At 36.2% G+C, this 19,833-nt stretch overlaps 1 protein-coding gene across 1 annotated transcript; it reads right to left on the reverse strand.

Annotated features, from left to right (window-relative positions):
- Positions 1–733: 733 nt before the first annotated feature.
- On the reverse strand, positions 734–19,708 carry LOC112573445 (solute carrier family 35 member E1 homolog). Its single transcript, XM_025253828.1, has 6 exons — positions 19,204–19,708; positions 15,522–15,592; positions 13,023–13,160; positions 12,247–12,372; positions 10,712–10,957; positions 734–9,191 (listed from the first exon to the last, which is right to left on the reverse strand). Exons 1-6 carry the CDS (start codon positions 19,523–19,525, stop codon positions 8,865–8,867), a joined length of 1,230 nt encoding a protein of 409 aa, XP_025109613.1. The 5' UTR covers positions 19,526–19,708; the 3' UTR covers positions 734–8,864.
- Between the last annotated feature and the right edge of the window lie 125 nt (positions 19,709–19,833).

The following is a 19,833-nucleotide window of genomic DNA, read 5'->3' on the forward strand; positions in this document are numbered from 1 at the left end:
CAGATGCCTTTAATGAGCGGCTGCAAGCAGGTAAGATCAATCCACTCTTATATTCGCCAGCCACTCCTTCTTCCGCCATTCCTGTCGTTGGCCTCTGCCAAGGGTGTCCTGAAGGACGGTGGTAGACACAGACTTCTGTACTCTTCGATCTGTGGTCGCAGTGTGCCGGGTCATGTGGTCAGCCAGACAAATTATGCCTCTTTATACCGTGTGTGTGTGTGTGTGTGTGCATGCACGTGCAAATGATTGCTGTGGTGCCTGTGTAAAATACGTCCTCTCGCACCTTCCAGTGTGGGTATTAATGCAAAGCACTTTGAACCTGCTCCCAGTCGTGGGAAAACCCTCTATTCACCTAAACAGATGTATTTATTACCATGACAGACTTAGTGGTTGGTAATAATGTAACGGTAACACCCTGTCAGACCCGGGTGATCCAAGCCAGTGCTGCTCTCTCTCTACTCCAATCCTGAAATTTAATTTTTTTTCTTTCAACTGTTTTTTTAGGGTGGCTTTCCGTTAGTTAAAGCTGTAGTCCGTTGATGTAGATCACTACTTTACTGTTAGAGTTACTATTGACCATGATTTCTGACTGTTATGTCAGTTGATGACGGCTTGCAAGGTTCCCTTGTTCTTATTACTGCCATTGCTATTAATGTCACCTGCCAGTCTGAGATGGCATATGGATCCCCCGGCATGGCGTGTACACGCTACGACAATTACCACTTCGTGCCAAAGAAACCATGAATTCTTTTTTATTTTATAATCGACCAACAAATCAAGAAGTCAACAAATTTGAGCAGTATCTACAAATTCTACACGCAAGTGTCACACAAATGTTTTTGGGTGCATACAATCCTGAAGTGCTTGCTATTTATTCTTGCACTGCTCTAAACGATGTAACATACAATGACCATAACTGTCAATGACAAAATTGATGATCGTGGTCACAGAAACAGAACAATTATTTCCAAACTGATGATGATGATACCAAAGATCGCGTTTTAGTCTGTAAATTTTGAGAGGATTCGTAGGAATAAAAATGGTTGTCTCATTTTATGTTTGATTTTTTTCAAAAGTGAGGATTCGTGCCAATCAATAGGATTTAGTTTTGGAAATATATTTTTTAATGTTTATTACATAAGCTCCTATTTTCATGTGGAGTCAGAGTCAGGAAGCTGAGTTTTTTTTTTTTTTTTTTTTTCTTTCTTTTTTGATGTTTTCGTCTTTTCCGACGAAAATAATAGAAATGCAGCCACATGTTTATAAAACAACAAAACGTGGAAAATCTCGTATTTCTGTTTCTCCAGAGAAATCCGGTTCCAATGGCCATCTAACGGACAAGATATTAAAACAGCAGCTGGAAGATGCAAGTTCAGTTTCCAGAGACGAAAAACAAAAGCGCGATCAGACTTGGTCGGCCTAACGTAGACAGATGTCAGCAAAGGGCAAAGGTGAATGCACATTATCCTAAAGTACTAAACGGCTCTTGGGGTCTGCCTTAATTAGTAGTCGGCATACTAACTCATACTTGCCAGGACCTCTGACCATCTAGAGATAAATTGTGGATTGGAGGAAATGGTGAGGAAACCTGACTTCCTAAGATGGCCAGCCCTTTCCCGTGAACAGGTGTCACAAGTGCCAACTACGGAGTAAGAACAGAGTGTTCAAGACAAGATCAGAACCCAGGACTGTAGGATTCTCAGCAGTTCAGGAAGGTTCGCGAGCCTATTGTATTTGTCCGTGCTCATTCGTCACTACCACGTCTGCGCCTTTCTGGGGTAAAAAAAAAAAGTTTTCTCACTGCTGTAATCGTTAGTTTGCAAAATTCGTGCATCCAGTTTATTTTCACAAAACAAAATTTAAATTTTGGAAAATCTGCAACGTGTGTTATATACATAGAATCGTGCAACCATGAAAACACACAACGAACACAAAAAAAGATTGTGTGTTGGGTGGGTAGGGGGATCGCAGGGGCGCCTTGTATTTAGCAGATGGATGTGTAATGGAGAGAAAAAAAAATCTGTTAACTGTCAACAATTATTTCTCTATGCGTGGATATAATGAAGACGGAAAAACAAATCTGTTAAAGTTAACGAAACACACAGCAGACATATCAGCTGCCCACATTTGCTCTTTCGCATAAACAAACGCAGCATACAAAAAGTTCTTAAAAATAACAAATTGACTTAGCCCCCTTTTTTTTAATCTGTGAACAGAATTTAGAGCTGATTGCATGAGTTATCGAACAACTTTTCTACATAAGAACTCACACATTTCACAGGCTAAAGATGCCCTGTGGGCTGTATAATGAAATAAGAGCCGAGCAGTCTAGTGACACACTCGCCTTCCCTAATCTTCTCAACATCTGGCTTTTGTAACCTCTCAACTCTTATGTAGCATAGTTTGTTTTTTTTATTCTAGTCGGCAAAGTGAGAAAAAACACCTAGCAATCGCAGATTAAACAGATTTACAAAAAAACAAAAAAATACAGACCATTTGCAACATGGTTGAAGCGTTTCACCTTTCTTACCTTCAATATATATATATGGATGGCGCCCCTGCAGACATAACTTGTTCTTTATCAATACATTTTTATCATCAAAACTTGGTGGGGGGATACTAAGGATAATTAATTTTGTGCATTCAGTTCAATGACATTTATAATGAATATGATCACACGGTAAGGCAGGCAGTGCACCACATACGTGGACTTCTGATGTCTCTCACACACACACATGCGACATATGTGATCTTGCTTTCTCTCTCACACACACACAGGCAGAAAACAATCTTATTTCTCGTCTTTTTCGGAAAGGAAACAATGAACATTCTTTTACTACTTGCGTTCAGCTTTTTCCCTCCAAAAGAAAAAAAACTAAAGGGTGGTGAGCGGCTGCTATCTTAGCCCCAAGACAACTGGCCTCTGTGACAGATGTACGTCAGCCTGCCTCAATTATGTTCCCCAGCCTCCAGGGCTTGCAAGCAGCTTCTTATCACACATGCACCCTGCAAACCTTTGCCGGGAGTTCATGATCTGTGACGTAACACAGCTGCCGAGGTGTGTGGAATATTCTCGGCGAAAACTATTCCTCCCACACAAAAGCTTCGCAAACACAGCACACGCATCACTAACCCAGTCCCATCTGCCTGTCAGCCGGGCCGGTGTCGTGCACGCTGCATGTAAACGACTGTGCGTCTGGCGGGGATGAGCGCTTGCAACAAGTGCTACTCGGGCGTTGACCACTACTGGTACTTCGCCAACCTGACTAAAGTATGAATGTTGCCAGGTGAGGCGGAGGGGGGAAGGTTTACAAAGCAGCTTTTTGCAGGCAGAAGCTTACAGCTTTACATTCTACACCGACCAGATGTTCCTGATTTCGGCGTCTAAAAGTTACCTGTAGGCTGATAAACTTTGCTTCTGCCAGCTCGAAGCAAGACTTCGAATGTTGTTCTAAAGCCATCTGTAGCCTGCGTTTTGCCATCGTCAGACAGCGCTTTCTTATAGTGTTATTCTTGTGTGGTACATGACAATGTGGTGGGTGCTCTCTCCTGACCCCCGTCATGATACTTGCAAGCTCACAGAGCAGTGTGTTCACCATCAGATCAGATTCATGTCTGAAGGCAACTGGCAAAATATGTAGCAGAACGCTCATGCCATTTGCAGAAATGACTGACAGTTTATGTCAGTGGCTTAGGAAGATTATATATCACAGGACCCTTTGTTAGGAGAGAACTTAGTTGCAGTCTAGGTCAAAATGACAAAAACAGCAGCAAACCAGATGCCCATGCATACTAATATAGTACATTTTTAAGAACTCATAAGTGAAAGTTGCAAAGTTGGAGACCAGAATCTACCAAACCCACACAACTTGGAGTAGGTAACTAACTCAAATGATATGACTAAGATTGACCTCCTCCTAAATCCTGAATGACACAAATGAACAAGCAAACCAAAAAAAAAAAAATGTTCTGTTACATTAAACAAGTATCTAGTCATCTTGTGTGGAAGATCTCAAAGTTCCATGTCTAAGGTTACTTTACCTATGAATTTTATGAATCTCTTTAAGAGTTCCACAAAGAAGTAAAGATAATTATTAAGATTAATCCTGATACTGTTGCCTTGCACAGCAGAGGAATGATAGCTAGTGGTTAATAGTTTCAAAACAACCTAATTTATACAACTGCATTATTTCTTCACCACTGCCTGCAATATACAAGGCCATTGCATTGTTTAATAAGACAGATGGTCCAACCAATTAACCTTTCACTATAGTACACAGCAATGCACAATAAGCAGTTTCTGATGAAGCAAAAGAACAATATCCAGATATTTTAGATCAGGAGTTCCAGTGCCCCTTGAACTAACTGTTGTACATCTTACCTTAACAAATTGGTACATTAAAGCACATTCTTTAACACATTTCTTTGTAAACATTTAGAATAAATTTTGCTTTGTTATTATTTTGCATTTGCATACAAAGTTTGATACAGCAAATATACAACCCTTCAAATGAGATATCATGAAAAAGGAACCCACATTGCCATAATTATTTGCAATAAAGATAGGAGTTTGGTATCATCATTTGTGCAGGACTTACTTCCCTTGTACTTACATCTTAAACAAGCAGATAATTGCAAGAAAAATTTCAATCTAAAGTTTTGTGATGCTGAAAGTGAATGTGATGCTTAAAATTTTGAGTATAGTACTATGTTCAACACCTAAGTCAATGCACAGAAAATTAATTATGCATAAACATGTTAATCCCACTAAAATCATCAACTTCCTAAAAAACACAATAAAACATTCATTCAGCCAAAACTGTAAGACATTTGGTAACCTAAAACCATTAGATTTTGCAAGTGAAACTATCTAAAAATAAAATTTGAAAACAATATTGAGCAACTGAAATGAAATCTTACACCAATGTCTAGATTTTACAACTTAAAATAACTCTAATAATCCACCTAAACATTCCTTTTCTTTTGATTATTAAGACATGTGATCTACACAAAATCTGCATTAAACTATTAAAAATCTCATCTAAACTTGGCAACACCTGAGAAAAATGGAGATAATCCTTGTCTATAGCTTGAATATAAAATAAAACAAAAACACCAGCTTGAAAAACTCTCTTTGATCTAAAGAAAACAAAAACATCTGTAGCCTGTAGAGCCTGAAGTATCACACAGTCATAAAAACAAATATTGCAAGTGCAGATACAGGCAGATGGGAACATGAACAAACATTCTCTCTTACACACACACACTCCTAGCAGTAAAACTGCTCAGCACCACAATTTTTGCAGATAGGAATTTTAAAACTTTTACATGACAGCAAACGCACTTATCACTTCATACATGCAATGCTTAATTTAATGCAGCACACAAACCTCACATTAAATGCATACTTGATCTCTTCCCGTGCATCTTAAACAGAGTAAAAAGACCAAACAAAGCAGCAATAAAAAGTAATGTTTGCATGTTCTCTTATCTTTTAAACTGCCTGTAATAATAAATAAGAAAGTCCCCTTGGCGACATAACTTATAAATACATCAACTCCATGAAGCCTTTCACAGTACAGTTGTGTTCCTTGTTACAAAGAACATTCACAGGTGTGGTTTAAAAAATCAGAGTAGCCTCCCTTGGCACAAACGTTCATTTATCACCTTTTTATAAGAGAAAAGGAAGATTTAGCTACAAATTTATTTCATAAAGCCAGAAACCCACACATTTTTAAAATAGCTTGTAATTTCCTAAACCATAATCCTAATCAAGGCAACAAAACAACGATGGTAACAGCAACAGTAATAAAACTATTTCTCCAAGCTCACTATTAATTTACTGTCATGCTGTATCAGCATTAGCAATTATGGAGTTATTAGTGTTACGGAAAAAGAAAATTAATCAGATTTTCCTTTAAATGGTCGTGAAAAAAAAGATCAGTGAAGAACCACAATCTACCATGGAGCATGAACATATTACCTGCTCCTGAGAGCTAAGAAGTTTCACAGACCATCTCTTTACCTTCTTGTGTTAAGTAATATTCTTTTCTTCCTTAACCACTGAGTAAATGCAGTTTCTGGCTGTAAAGAGTTAAGAATAGCACAATTTTTTAAATGCTAATCAAATTATGGAGAAAATGGTAATCAATTAGAAATTTCAAGATGCAGTCACTTATCACAGTATTATCTACCCTGTTTTAAAAGTACACATCTTGTTCAAGTAAGAATATAGTGACTTTTAATATTCAGAATAAAAAGTTCTAGTTTATACAACTAATACCTTCAGTGTTTCTTTTCTTTTTCATTTTGTTTTCCTCTTTGGGTCAGTAAAACATACAGAAAATGATTTAAAATTAAGGTACCAACCTGAAACACAATGTGAATCGGTCAAAATAACTGTAGGACAAAGGTTTGTATTATTCAGCTGTGAAAATTTCCCCTAAATTTTGTTTTAATGTATTACCTAGGTAAATTTTACTTAAGTACCACATCAACACAACACAAATGTGTTCTCTATCAATGAATAAAAAAAGTACTAAGGCTGTATATTGTACCAAATGTGAAATGATCTTCTTGTTAAGTATTTCAAAACAAGTTCAGTTACTGTAGCATTATGATTTTAGCAATGCTTACATGTATCTGAGAAACTAGACTTAAAAATCAAATCTTGGTTTTAAAAATTTATTGTATTTCTTCTTTGGTTCCATCGTGTTCTTGGGAGGAATTAAAAGGATTAGCATTACAGGAAAAGTTTCCAGTCGTGAATTAAAAACATAAAATATATAAAACATAAATATAAAATTACAGTGGATGGTACAATCTTTTTCTCAGAAGCATGCATGCATTAGCGAAACATGTGCATACACACAAAAACTCTGTAGGCTATACTACCTTTCGCAAAGATCAAAAGCATGTAGATTCCACACTGAGCAGTCTATTATCAACAGCAGCATGACTGATCACAGAACTGCCACCACTCTAGCTAGCAACAGCATTGATTAACAATTAAGTATTTTGGCCCAAAGAAGAGACACAATCACTAGCCATAACTCTTTCAAAGAAAGAAAACGGCAGACAGTGTCAAAACTACAGAATCATAAGCCTGATCAACCACCCAAGCAAAGTCATGCTGAAAGTCATCCAAAATACAACGTTGAGGAACTGCTAGCTGGCTTCAGTCCATGAAGGAGCACAGTTGAGCAGATCTCCAACTGTTACATCCTGATAGAAAAAGGTCTACAAACCAGCAGGATCTCATTGACCTAAAAAAAACATTTGACAGAGTTGGAATGAGGGGCTGAAGATGAAAGGAGGGCCTTGCTCAAGTTATCAAACTGTAGTCAAAGAATTCAATGAGCTGATTACTGAGTAACCCAATAGGAACTTCCTTTCACAAAACAGTGGGTGACTGTTTAAGGTGCCCCCTATTGCCTGTACTGTTCAGCACTTTTCAATCTGGAAAACATTATGCAAGAAATGTTTTTAAAGTGCAGATAAAACAAACTACATAAGAACTAGCTATCAAACAAAACAAAACAACTCAAAGCACAATCCGTAAACCCAATCTCTAAAGAAATTATGTGCATTATTCATTACACCAGCTGCAGAAAATGAAACAAAATAACCAATGACAAAATAAGTTGAAAAAAATTATCTACAAGCATTTTGATAAGCATAAATTTAAATTCAAATTATAAACATATGAGGCCAGAGAAAAATCCATATGCCAAAGGTAAACAGGTTTAATAAAATATCAGTAAATTTTATACAAGACACAGCATATTCCTGCCCACATTTTGTCAACGAGGGAGGAAAACTACCAAAAGGAAACCAGCAACAAGCACAATATTGTTTTCATAGAAATCTTTATACAAAAAAACTTCCTTTCCAAGAAGCAATCGTATGAAGTAGAACAAAACCATGCTCTACAGGTACGTGTTTCTTCAGTAAGTCAGAGAATGCTGTTCAGTTCTTTCTCAATTTTTCCACATGTAATAATACACTTTTGCCTTGACACCTATAAAGTGCACTGATTCCTTTTTCGAAGAAAAAAGCAAATTTCCTTTGAATTGGAATTCTCTGAAAATTGGGTGTTATGGGATGGGATATATCAAAGAATGATGTAAGAAAAAAAGGAAATTGCAGTTAAAAGATATTGAAGAAGCAAACAAGCATGCTGTCCATAAATCTGGATCTCTAGAACACTATGGTGCTGCTAGCCTGAAGACAAATGTGACCCTCCACGATGAAATGAGTCTTCAGTTTTGTGCTAGAGGCCCCAAAAGGTGATAGGGGTCAATTTTGTGCAGTTTAACTTTTCTTTAAAAATTGATTCCTTGGTTATTAAACTATTAGGAAAATACACTGCTATGTTAAAATAAAAGTTAGAAATTGGACTTTAAATACGCTTTACTCGAGGTACCCTACTGCGATCCGTACCGATTTCAGACGAAATTCAAACGCTGTTTCAGATACTGTTTCCCTGTCCTAACCCCATCGTGTTATACCTTGCCAGAAAGCATGGAGTCTGTATGTTCCACTTCTTAAGACTCATTTCGTCGTGGAGGGTCACAAATTTTCAAATAACTAGAACACTAAGGCGATGCTAGTCTGAAGACACATGTTCAGGAGTTCAGAACACTCAAGTGCTGCCAGCCTGAAAACAAGTATTCATTCAACTAGAACACCTGGATGTTGCAAGCCTAAAGACAAATGTTCAATCAACTAGAACAAAGTTGTTGCTAGCCTGAAGACAAATGCTCCATCATCTAGAACTCAGATGGCAAAATAAGACATAGGTGAGTGTTCAGTCTGTGGATGCCATCACTGATGCAGTAACTCATTGATCTCAGTAGCTCCTTTCAGACATTATAAATATTGCGTGAGTGAAGATGCACACTGGGTTCGTGTATGTGCTTGATATCAGATGACCTCAAATGCCTCTCAGGAAAGCTACGGCTGGCTACTGGAAGCAGCACAAGGCCTTCATCACTCTGCTGCCATTCCTGCAGCAGGATATGACCATTGGCACTGGCACCTGTTCCGTTTGACAAACCAGAACCCAAAAAATTGGCATCACTCTTTGAGTGAGCAAGATGCTGGACACCATGACCATAGAACTTAGGATCACTGTGAACCAGAGGAAGAACCTTTTCCCTTCGTGCTGCTTGGCTTTCGTCATACTTGGCCTGCAGTAGAAGACACAGACATTTTCATCTGAAATAAAATTTCTTTAAGCAGGTGTTATGGCATGTACAAAAACAAACAGAAACTTTTTCAAGAACTGAGTTTTTTGTGGTTCTTTCATCATATACTCTTTGTGATAAGAAATAGTAACAGTTATCTAAAATCAAATGTCTGCAGATTTTTACCACAAAGTTTTGATAATTCTGACAAGATATAAGTCAACATTTTTTTCTATAACAAAGGCAAAGATGGAAAATTTTCTTTTAAAAAAGTTAGTTTTTTTTAAAAGGAACAAAATAATCAAGTTAAAACATCTAAATCCTTTTTAAAATTGGAAAGATTTAGTTTCAAATCAAATTACACTTCAGATAAATCATTTTCCTGGCCTTTTAGCATCCCCTGTTTTTACTGTTAAATGAGTCCAATTAAGCTAAATTTACCCTACATCACTAGTCAAAAGGTCATCATTCCTTAATGTATCTTTGCCCCGGCTACCAATCTTACCATATCTAAAATTACCAGTTTTTAATCATCATATTCTCAGATGGGCATTTAGTTGTGGGCATTCAAGTAGTGCAGCTATGCAAGATATTGCAATTTCATACAAATATGCAAAACTGCCATAGCTTTCATACATGTTCTAAATCCAGAAAGCCACATCATCATCATCAATATTATCACCCTGTTTCCATGCCTTCATTCAAACTCAGCATGTGACCCAGATCTAGGCTTAGTCATAAACTACATTCTAGCCTGTTTGACACATAAACAACATTTACTGAAAATGTTCAGTGACAGCACATAAAGAAGTGATCTGAACTCCAGATTTTACTCATTATTGTTATCGGGGATGTGCTCAACACCAATTTCATCATTTTTGCAAATTCTGTCAGTTATCATAAGAATCTACAGATCTGAATCACTGATGTCTTCTGGTTGAGAAAAGTATGCTTCATTTGAGACTTCTTTCACACTGAGTGACCTGCATGAGCTAGCTGCCATTTTTCAAAATGGGAGGCTTGAAAAATCTATCCACTTACATTACCCATATCCTGTTTACCAGTTAAGGGATAGAATTCCATTCAAAATTGTTCAAGTAAAGCTATGATTGTGTTTTGTGCACACGTCATACTTATATACAATATAATTACAACATACTGCTTACAGTGCTTATGTCAGATACTGAATTGTGTACAACAAGCATACACAGCATTCTCAATGCATTAACCTTAACTATCCATTGAATTCCACATTAAGCAGATGTCCATCACTAAATTTTAAAGCACATACTGCAACACATCTTTAAGTAATTTAAAGAAATATTTTGTGCTATCAGGTCATCTTACTTATCTGAATTTATAAAATTTTAGATTTTGTCAATCAATAAATAAGCAACAATGAACCAGTAGTAAAAAAGAAAAGGGAAACAATATGGACAGAACAAAGGATGGATCATTGACTCAAATCCTTCTCTCTCTCTCTCTCACACACACACACATAAAATATTCCATAAAACACTAACCTTATTGTAGCACAGGACACCAAAGACTGCAATCAGCATTCCCAAACCATTTAGAGGTGAGACCGTATTCTGAAGGATTAGAATGGAGCCACCAATGATAACAATGCGCTTGGTAGCATTGGCAACTGCATAGGAGAGTGGTGTGACGAGGGCCAGGACAGTGAAAGCAAAGGTGCTGTGCATCATGTTCAACACACCATTGCAGAAGAGGAGCATCAGAGTCTGGAGGATTCGCCCACTGTGTAGCTGCATCAACAGAATGGTCAGTACTGCCTCAACACAATCAGCAAACATCAGCCCCAAGACAATAAAAAAAATTAGCTCACAACTGTGATAAATATCCAGTCACAAACATATCAAGACCTGAAGCACTTCATTTGCCATTAAAGTATCTTGTCCAGTTTTTGATCATAAAAACATCTGTCCTATGATGCACAACTCACTCAAACATTGGATGTGTATATTCTAGGTCACTAATGTTATAATTAAAGACAGCAATAGTTCACACATAAAATTAAACAGTATTCTTAAATAATAACACGCTATACTCTGCATGAATTCTTTCCTTTACTTGCATGTGGTGGCTACATATTAAATAGCATCAGTAAATATATCCAAAATCTGCAGCCAAGAAATTTTAAAAAGTTCATAAAGCATGAAATTAGAAAAAAAATATTTTTACATTATAAACAAATGGAATGAACAAAATAATTCAATATTTTATTAGAGGCAGACATAAAATTTAAACAACTCTTACCCTTTTTTTTGTCCATTAAAATTTTTATACTTACAGTGCAAACTGAGATTCAAATCAATAATTGACAGCTATCGCTTACATGTTGTCCAGCAGACTAACTTTGTACTTTTCCAAAAAAATTATTCAATTGGATGTTTTGTTTAGCTATCAGAAGAAGAAAATTATTGGCAAATGAAGGGTTCATTATCTTTTTTTACAAATATTCTCAACCATAGCTGCTTTCAAGTAACCCAACCATTATAAACTTCAAAATAAAAAGTAGTTTACACAAAGCCTTAAGACCCAGGAATACTTTACAAATATTTTAAACAGCTGGTAACTTTTTCTTTTCGTACCCACTGCATGTCAGTCTGCTTTTGTGTAGGCACATTTTGTGTGTGTGTATATATATATACATGTGTTTGTGAGACAGAGATATTCTTACACTGACTGCTTATGTCAAAGCACATTGAGCTTGATGCCAGCAGGAAAACATGCTAAAGAAATGATTGCATTCTTATTATTATTAGAGCACATCAATATGAAAACCATGACAGCGTGAAATTTCTGTGTATGGTTTAAAAATTAAATGTTACAAAAATAAATCAATATTTCCTAAATTTTATCATAAAAAAATATGAAATTCAAATAAAACATGTCTTTGTGTTGTAATTTTAATTTCGAATAGTGCAACCAGCAGCCATCTCTCCCTTAAACATGGCATCTAACAAAGTGATTTTCAAGCAATAAAAATAATCACAAAACACAAATGATGAATCCATTGAAAAAAAAGCCTTACAAATTCTGAGTCATGGATTATCCTCCAGAGATCAGCTATCACCCAAAAGGGCACAAAGCAGGCAGTTGCTATTCGACTGACAAGGATTAAGAGCTGCAGATGGTGGTAGCCAGTATCCTTCAAGCACTGCAAACAAATCCATGCAATAACAAGTCAAGCAAAAAACAAGCAAAAAATTCTTCAGCTCTAGTAAATGATATTCATAAAAACTACAGCTCTTTTATTAGTTTTCCTGCTGTAAGTACTTTTTATCATTCACATTTCCTTCAGCAATTTAACAAAAAAGAAAAAAAAACACACACACACACACAAAGGCATAAAGACTAATGAAATGTACATGCTACTGAATGCCTGTTTCTCCCTTACATGAGAGGGAGGGGAAATTGGTGTTCTACCCCAAGCCAGAAACTAAGGCTTTATTAAGGCAAAGCAACCAGCTCAGTAAATAGATGCCACATGCAGAGAAAGAACAGCAAGCCCGAGACGAGAATTCAGGACATCCAATCCTTACTGTATTGGTGAGAGTATAATCAGGTAAATGACTTAAAATGATTTCTCCCAAATTTAAAACCTCATCCCCAATTCTCTGTAAAGCTAGGTACCAACAGTTGGGTCAACTAGGGAAAGTTTGCTGGGTCACATAGGTCTCAAAACAGCATGCTTCCACTGCCAATGCAAGTCAGTCCTCAAACCACTCAGCTATCCACTTGCCTATTTTCCCTCACTGCCTATGAACAACTGATAGCCATTTATAAAAGCAAGTGAAATCCTGTTACCTTTTTGGTGAAAATCGTGAGCAAGGAAAAACAAACTGTCGATGTCAAAGCAGATGCAAGTCCCACAGAATCAAAAGAGGCCTCGGTCATCGTTGCCACACCAACACCAGTGATAATAGGTAGAAGGCTCAAGTAAACCTTCAAAAAATATTTCCAACATAAACTTAGATGGCCCATTAAAACAACGCTCTATGTCATACAGAAATAGACTTAAGAAGTATAATATAGAACTACATATCATATGTCCTACTAAAATATGAATAAAGCAATTAAATGTTATATTCTGTTTATGATATAAAATGACGGAGAATCTACCCATTTTCCTTCTTGAGATACATACCTACAAATATTTCCATATATAGAAAAAGGTCAATAACACAATATCAGGACTGGGCATGAATAAGCCTATGACATGAAGACTTTAAGGCTAACTTTTCATGGTTCAGCAGGAAATAATGCATTTGATCTGGCAAAGGGAGGTAAGGGTACTTGTCAGTCCAGATAGAAGCAATTAGCAAGGACTGACCACTAGGGTTACCCGGCACTGCGTGCGCTTCGTAATTCCCTCTCTCTCAAACAGAACCATTCTTTCCCACTATAAGCTAAAAGTTTGGCCTTTAAGCCAATAGCAGAGCTAGAACCATTTGTTAATTAGAAATAGCTATGCACAAATGTGATTTCACAGTTCTGACAAAAATGACAAAATGTTCACGTGCAAACATATTTGTAATTCCTTTTGCATATCTTTCCTTATGTTTTTAACTTAAGTTATTATTTGTATCATATCTGTCGTGCCAATATTCTTATTTTTCAACTTCTGATTTGAAATATACAAAGATGGTCTCTAAATGTTCATGGTACCTAAACTGCAGACATATCTAATGATAAATCTGTATTTGATATGTCACGAAAGTTAGAGACTTAAAAGTGCATTATCATTCATTCAGCAATTAGTCTTTTGCAACTGTTTATCATTTAAAAAAAACCTTGATACACAAACAACACACCTAAACTTAAAAGGATAACAAACAGCCAAATTAACAAAAAGCAAACTACTTTATCTTTGAAAATTGAGAAACCAAAGAACCAAACAAACTGAGTGGCACAAAACTAAAGTTAAGTTAAAGATCTGCCCAACTGGTGACACATACCACACAAAAGACTCCTTTCATATCTCTTACCAATGCCTCAAACATAAAATTGCAAGGAGAAACACGAATCTCATGGAATTAAATAAAAACCATTTCCTCGCCTGTTCTATTCTCCATTTGGGCCTTAGACCATGTGTGACATCAGTACCGGTGGCAGTTTGGCTGAATACAGCATAGTTGATGCTACCCAGAAAATACGGAGCACAGATATGGAAACTACTGAGTCATTGTTGAATGCACAAGAGAACATAGTGACGGAATAAGTCATCATACATTCCCAAAAGATTCACTGTTGAGAAGACAATGGATTGATGTGATCCATGTGTGTAGAGCTGACCACTGTACCTACACAATACTCTGTCGTAGGTGAACGCCACTTTGCTCCTGAATGTTACCCAGTAACGTGTATGCTGAACACAAAAGAGACTTTTGGGGGTACTGCAAAAGCACCTTCTTCCATGGTCAGTGCCTGCTACACTTATATAAATAACTGTGCCTTTTCTCCTCCAACAACACAGAGTAGCTGCATGAACACCTGAAGTTATCTTGATAAATCTACTTCAAATCCAACTTTTCATGCCATAGAATTATTGCTGTGACTGGTGACACTATGTTGTTAATAGCATGCAGACAGTAAATAATAAGGAATATCTGCACAGTTTTCCTAAAAGTGTATCGCTGCTTTTCCATTAGTTTTAACTTCTATTTACAACAACAACCAAATGAGCAATTATGGCCATATAAACTTGCAAATTAGTCTCAATGGTAAATTTTCACTCTTGATGCTTTTGCGACAGTATGTAAGTAAGCAGAAAACAATAATTATAATGGTCACCTTCAAGTTGCAAAATTTGATGAACATCAATGATGTCTACCATGTGATATTGTGAAGTTGTTCATTGTCATTTGCTGATAAAAGCTAGAGAACAGTACTTCACACTCATCTTTGCTATTACAGCACAAAAAATGAAGATCATCTGACGAACCTGATGTATTGCTCCACCTTCTGGCTATTATATGATTAACAAAACACAGCATGGACTCCACCGGCTGTGATGCCACACGTTGCTCGCATACAGGAGCAAGAATTTTGCAGCACTTGAAGACCTTAGGTGCAAATTGCCTACTTTGAAATTAGATACCAAATAAACCACTGTGTTTCATGCACTGAAATTTACAGAATAAATTCATATTTTCTCTTCCTATCAGCTTATAACTTGGACCAAAAGGGAAGGTCATTAATGACAAAAAAAGCTAATGCTTGGGGAAGAGTAAGGAGAAATACATGCAAATATGGCTTAAGCAGTATGTATATAAATGTAATATAATATTAACATTAAAGACTTACTGGTGGTGTATGGTTTTCTCCAAATATGAGTTTTGACCATGCTAATGTAAACAATGGTAGTGTTGCTTTGACTGAAAAATACAATGTAAAAATACAACTTTATTTTGGGTGAGAATACTTTTTTATTAATAAGACTAATTTTTTTATCCCACATGAAAAACAATAGATTTAGAAATTCAACATACAGAGATACTGTAATGAGCACACATAACCATACCAAATGATTTTTCACAGATATTACAAATATAATAATAGGATTTATATTATAATAATCTGTTTTTGTAACATACAGCATCCCGACCAAGATAGATCGCACTAGACCAGTAATGATGAATGAACTTTAGATAACAGATAGTGCATGGTGAGATATGTATAGGCACACTGAACAACACAATGAAGAAGTACAAGAGTGGAACGTAATGGATGAAGGTATGAAGGGATATAGGTACTATAAACAGTATAAGATGGAGTCTTTATATGATGAGTAACATGACAGACAATATTGCAAAAGGAGCTAAGAATAGTAACTCAGGGATAGTACTTGGTGAACAGATAAGTTTTCATTTGGTAGACATGCTTGCTCAGCCATGATGTAGCATAAAGTGCAAGTAAATGGATGAATACCAAGCTGAAGTCAGCTGTGGCAGTTTTTGAAGAAGTCAGCCACAGCATTTTGGTTACATCTCCCTAAAACCTTTCTTCTTTTAGCTACTTATCTTCTTATGGTTCATGATATACCTTGAAACAGTCTACCGTTTGGGATATCCTACCAAACGAAATGCTTTTATCTGCATAAATGTGATGCACCAGGTGGTGCTGTCATATTGATTCGTTTTCTCCAGCAAGCTCCGAAAACAGCTGAGTTCTGCTGAGCTTTATGAAGCAAAATCAATTATTCATTTCATCCATTTACTCATAACTGTAGATTACAGGACAGGTGGTGTAAAGAATTACAGCTGTGTCATGAGAATTGATACAGATGCTGTGTTTGCCTTCCTACCCATGTTAGGTGGTAAAACACTTTCTCACACATATAGGTAGCAATAATAATTATGATGAAAGATATGATGACAATAATGCAGAATTTTGCTCACATAAGAATGTGCAGACCACATCATAAATACATATTAAAATATAGTAAACAAACTTACATAAGTGGTGAATAAAATTGTAACATGCAAGACACAAATAAACTAATAACATAAATGCTACAAAACTGAATATAGATACTTTAAAGCATGAAGATGCTTGTCAAAAAAGATGAGTTGTTGATATTCTCACTACAGTAAGACAACCAAGACAGAGTTCTCTATTTCCCTGCACAAGTTGTGTTGTTTCAGTTTACTGCCCATTTATGACAAGTTCCTATCTCTTTGAGAGTCTTTTCATTCAAAAACGGTTTAAACTCTGTGCTCTTTATCTGTTTATCTTTATTTTTTTTATCTGTTTAGCCAACAACTCCCACCCACTCCAACAGGAACTTGATATTAGACACATAGACGTAAGTGGTAGGTTTAGAGTTCCTAAAGCTGGAACCAAACATTATCTGCACTCATTATCCCGGCTGCCATCCAAATATACAATCAACTCATGGATAGGACACGCACAATAATGCAGATGGCTATACTGCTTGTTCTCATTTCTGAGTGTCCTTTCTGTAGATTTTTTAGCTAATGTTGTACTTGTCTATGTTGTTCTAGTTTGACAAATTTTTGATACTTTTAATTTTTAACTTTTTAATAATAATAATTCAAAAATTTTATACTTTTTAATAATAATAATACTAATTCAAAGTTTGTAAAGTGCATACTCATGCTCCTGAAGCATACTCTTAGTACCCAAGAACAAGAATGAGACATGGACAGCATATGAGGGTCAGGAAAACAAAGGTATAATATTTAAACTATAAAAGATTAAGCAACAATACTAATGATGAATAAAAACAAGTATAGAAAACGCAAAGAGGAACAAAATAACAAGAACTGAGAGTATCATAATATTGCAAAAGGAAGACAAGCAGGGAAGGGTGTGAAAAAAAAGACAATACTTGTGACAGTGACTAAAAGTGCAAGTGAAAATGCTTACAAATGAATAACTAGAACTGACTGTAGACATTTTTTGTTCTTTTCAGTCTGTGTTGACTTTTATGTTCTAATGTTATCATTGTCAAATACAGCCGTTTCCTAAAAAGGATTAAACAAAGATGTTTTGCATATGTATATTTGTGAGTTCTGTGAAATCTTTGTACTAGTGCTTTATTATTAACGGCACACATAAATGATCTTTAAAGACTGGAAAAAGCATAGAAAGGTAAAGATTCCTCTAGCCTTGTGGGTCTGCGGTCAGTGAACATAAGTGGCTCACCATCTCTACAGCAAGAAATATGGAAGGTCGAACCCAACCCTTTCCTGATACCCATTTCTGCTAAGCAGCTGCTGGGTGAGCATGAGGATTTCCCAGACACAGGCCTCAGAATAGCAACATGCTCTACAGCTGAGTGTGCTAATCTCCTATAAAAGATGACCCAAGCTCAATTTTACTTTCATGTCTGTGTTTGGTTTCCAACAATATACAAATTTGCTAAATATTTATATAAATAACTTTGCGCCTTTCTTGAGATACAACACACCGAACACATGCTTTCTAGGAATGATGCCAAACCCCAGTCCATGTGAGAAAACAAAAATAGGCTTGCTAACAAAAAAAGTCATGTAATTCTGCTTCCAAGCTCTTGCTTTAGCTGCATTTTTTGCAGGTATCAATAACAAGTTTGAATTTAAATAAATGTTTATGTGCTCTTACAAAATTGTTATTTAAAAAACACTTTAGAGACAAACTAATGACCAAGTACTGTAATCAACTCTGAGCTCATGTTCCTGTTTGACTCAGGTTAGTAGCCCACTTGGTAATAAAGTGAAGGGCAGAAATAAAAATATGGCTGAAGTTTTAATTTTCTTTAATTTAAAATTGCTCTAAAAACTTGTAGTTCTGCATTCACTATAGCTCATTATCAGTAGCGCTGAATATCAACATGATCTTTGGCTCTGTGCGCTTTACATTACCAGGCTATGAATATGGAATTGGTAAAAAGATGGTCCCTTTGTTGTTGGGGAGTGAGGTGTTAGAGGTGTTTTCTCAAAGCCAGACTTTATGGGAGCACCTTGAAACTTGGAACAGAGGGAACAATTTGAAATGAGAATGGTAGTATGTTCGGGTCCAGTATAAGAGAAGGATCGCTCACCAAACCTTTTAAATGGTATTTTAACCACCAGCAAATATTTCCAATTGTACCATTACTAGTAAATAAAGCAGAATTAAAATATATTAAAAAGAGAATTGCTTGATTTTTATTTATTTTTTTTGTTTGTTATATGCCAATGAAAGGATGTGTTCACATAGAAACACTTCAGTCTGTTAATTTCTACTCTCTTCACAACACCTTCAGTCCAGTATTCCAGGACTTTGATCTCGACTTAAAAATCACTTTAGGAAAGATTGAAGCTTGTTGTCTCTCTCTACAGCAGCGCAGCCCTGTATTAATAATCTTAATTCTTCACTGTTTTCCTGTTTCTATCTACAGTTAAATGGGCCTTTAATTATACTACTTTCTAGACTAAAGAATGCTTGTAAGAAATACTTTTATTTGATAGTATTTTTAATGAAAAAGACTTGAACTGGTTACCTGTGTGTGCATAGGATACGGACACTTTCCATATACTGATGTAAGAAGACACTGATGATAAGAACTTTCCAAAAGCTAGAGGAAGAATCATTGTGAACAAATATCGTCTATCATATTCCCCTTTCTTTTTCGCTCCTAAACATGGAAGAAAAGGTCCCAGAAATAAGGATGTTGTGAGTAACTGGGCCATTGTCAGTGTCATAGGATATGGAAAATCTGACAAGACCACTTTTCCTATGATACTGTCGCTGGCACTACTGAGATACCACAGTAAACATATAAGTGCGATCTTTAGAAATTCTAAGTAAGTAGTCCCATCCATCTTGGCCTCAACACTAAGCACACTTTGAAAACTGGGTGTACATATCGGCTATAACAGGGAAAAGAACGTCACTTGTGGTCTGCATATCGTTTGCAAATCACAGCTGTTTCTCATCGGTTACATGCCGATACGTACTATATACTCCAAGTACACGTTGCTTCGATATGTATACTTCCGTTTCTTCGCAATAACGGGATTATAAAAAATTCATTTTATAACACATTATTGAGAGAAATAAATGCTTCTTTTGTTTTTTGAAGTAACAGTTCTTTTCTATATTGCAAATATTTGTTCTCGCCAGCTAGGTA

The sequence above is a fragment of the Pomacea canaliculata genome, linkage group LG10 (genome assembly GCF_003073045.1).
Source record: "Pomacea canaliculata isolate SZHN2017 linkage group LG10, ASM307304v1, whole genome shotgun sequence".
NCBI classification, from domain to species: domain Eukaryota; kingdom Metazoa; phylum Mollusca; class Gastropoda; order Architaenioglossa; family Ampullariidae; genus Pomacea; species Pomacea canaliculata.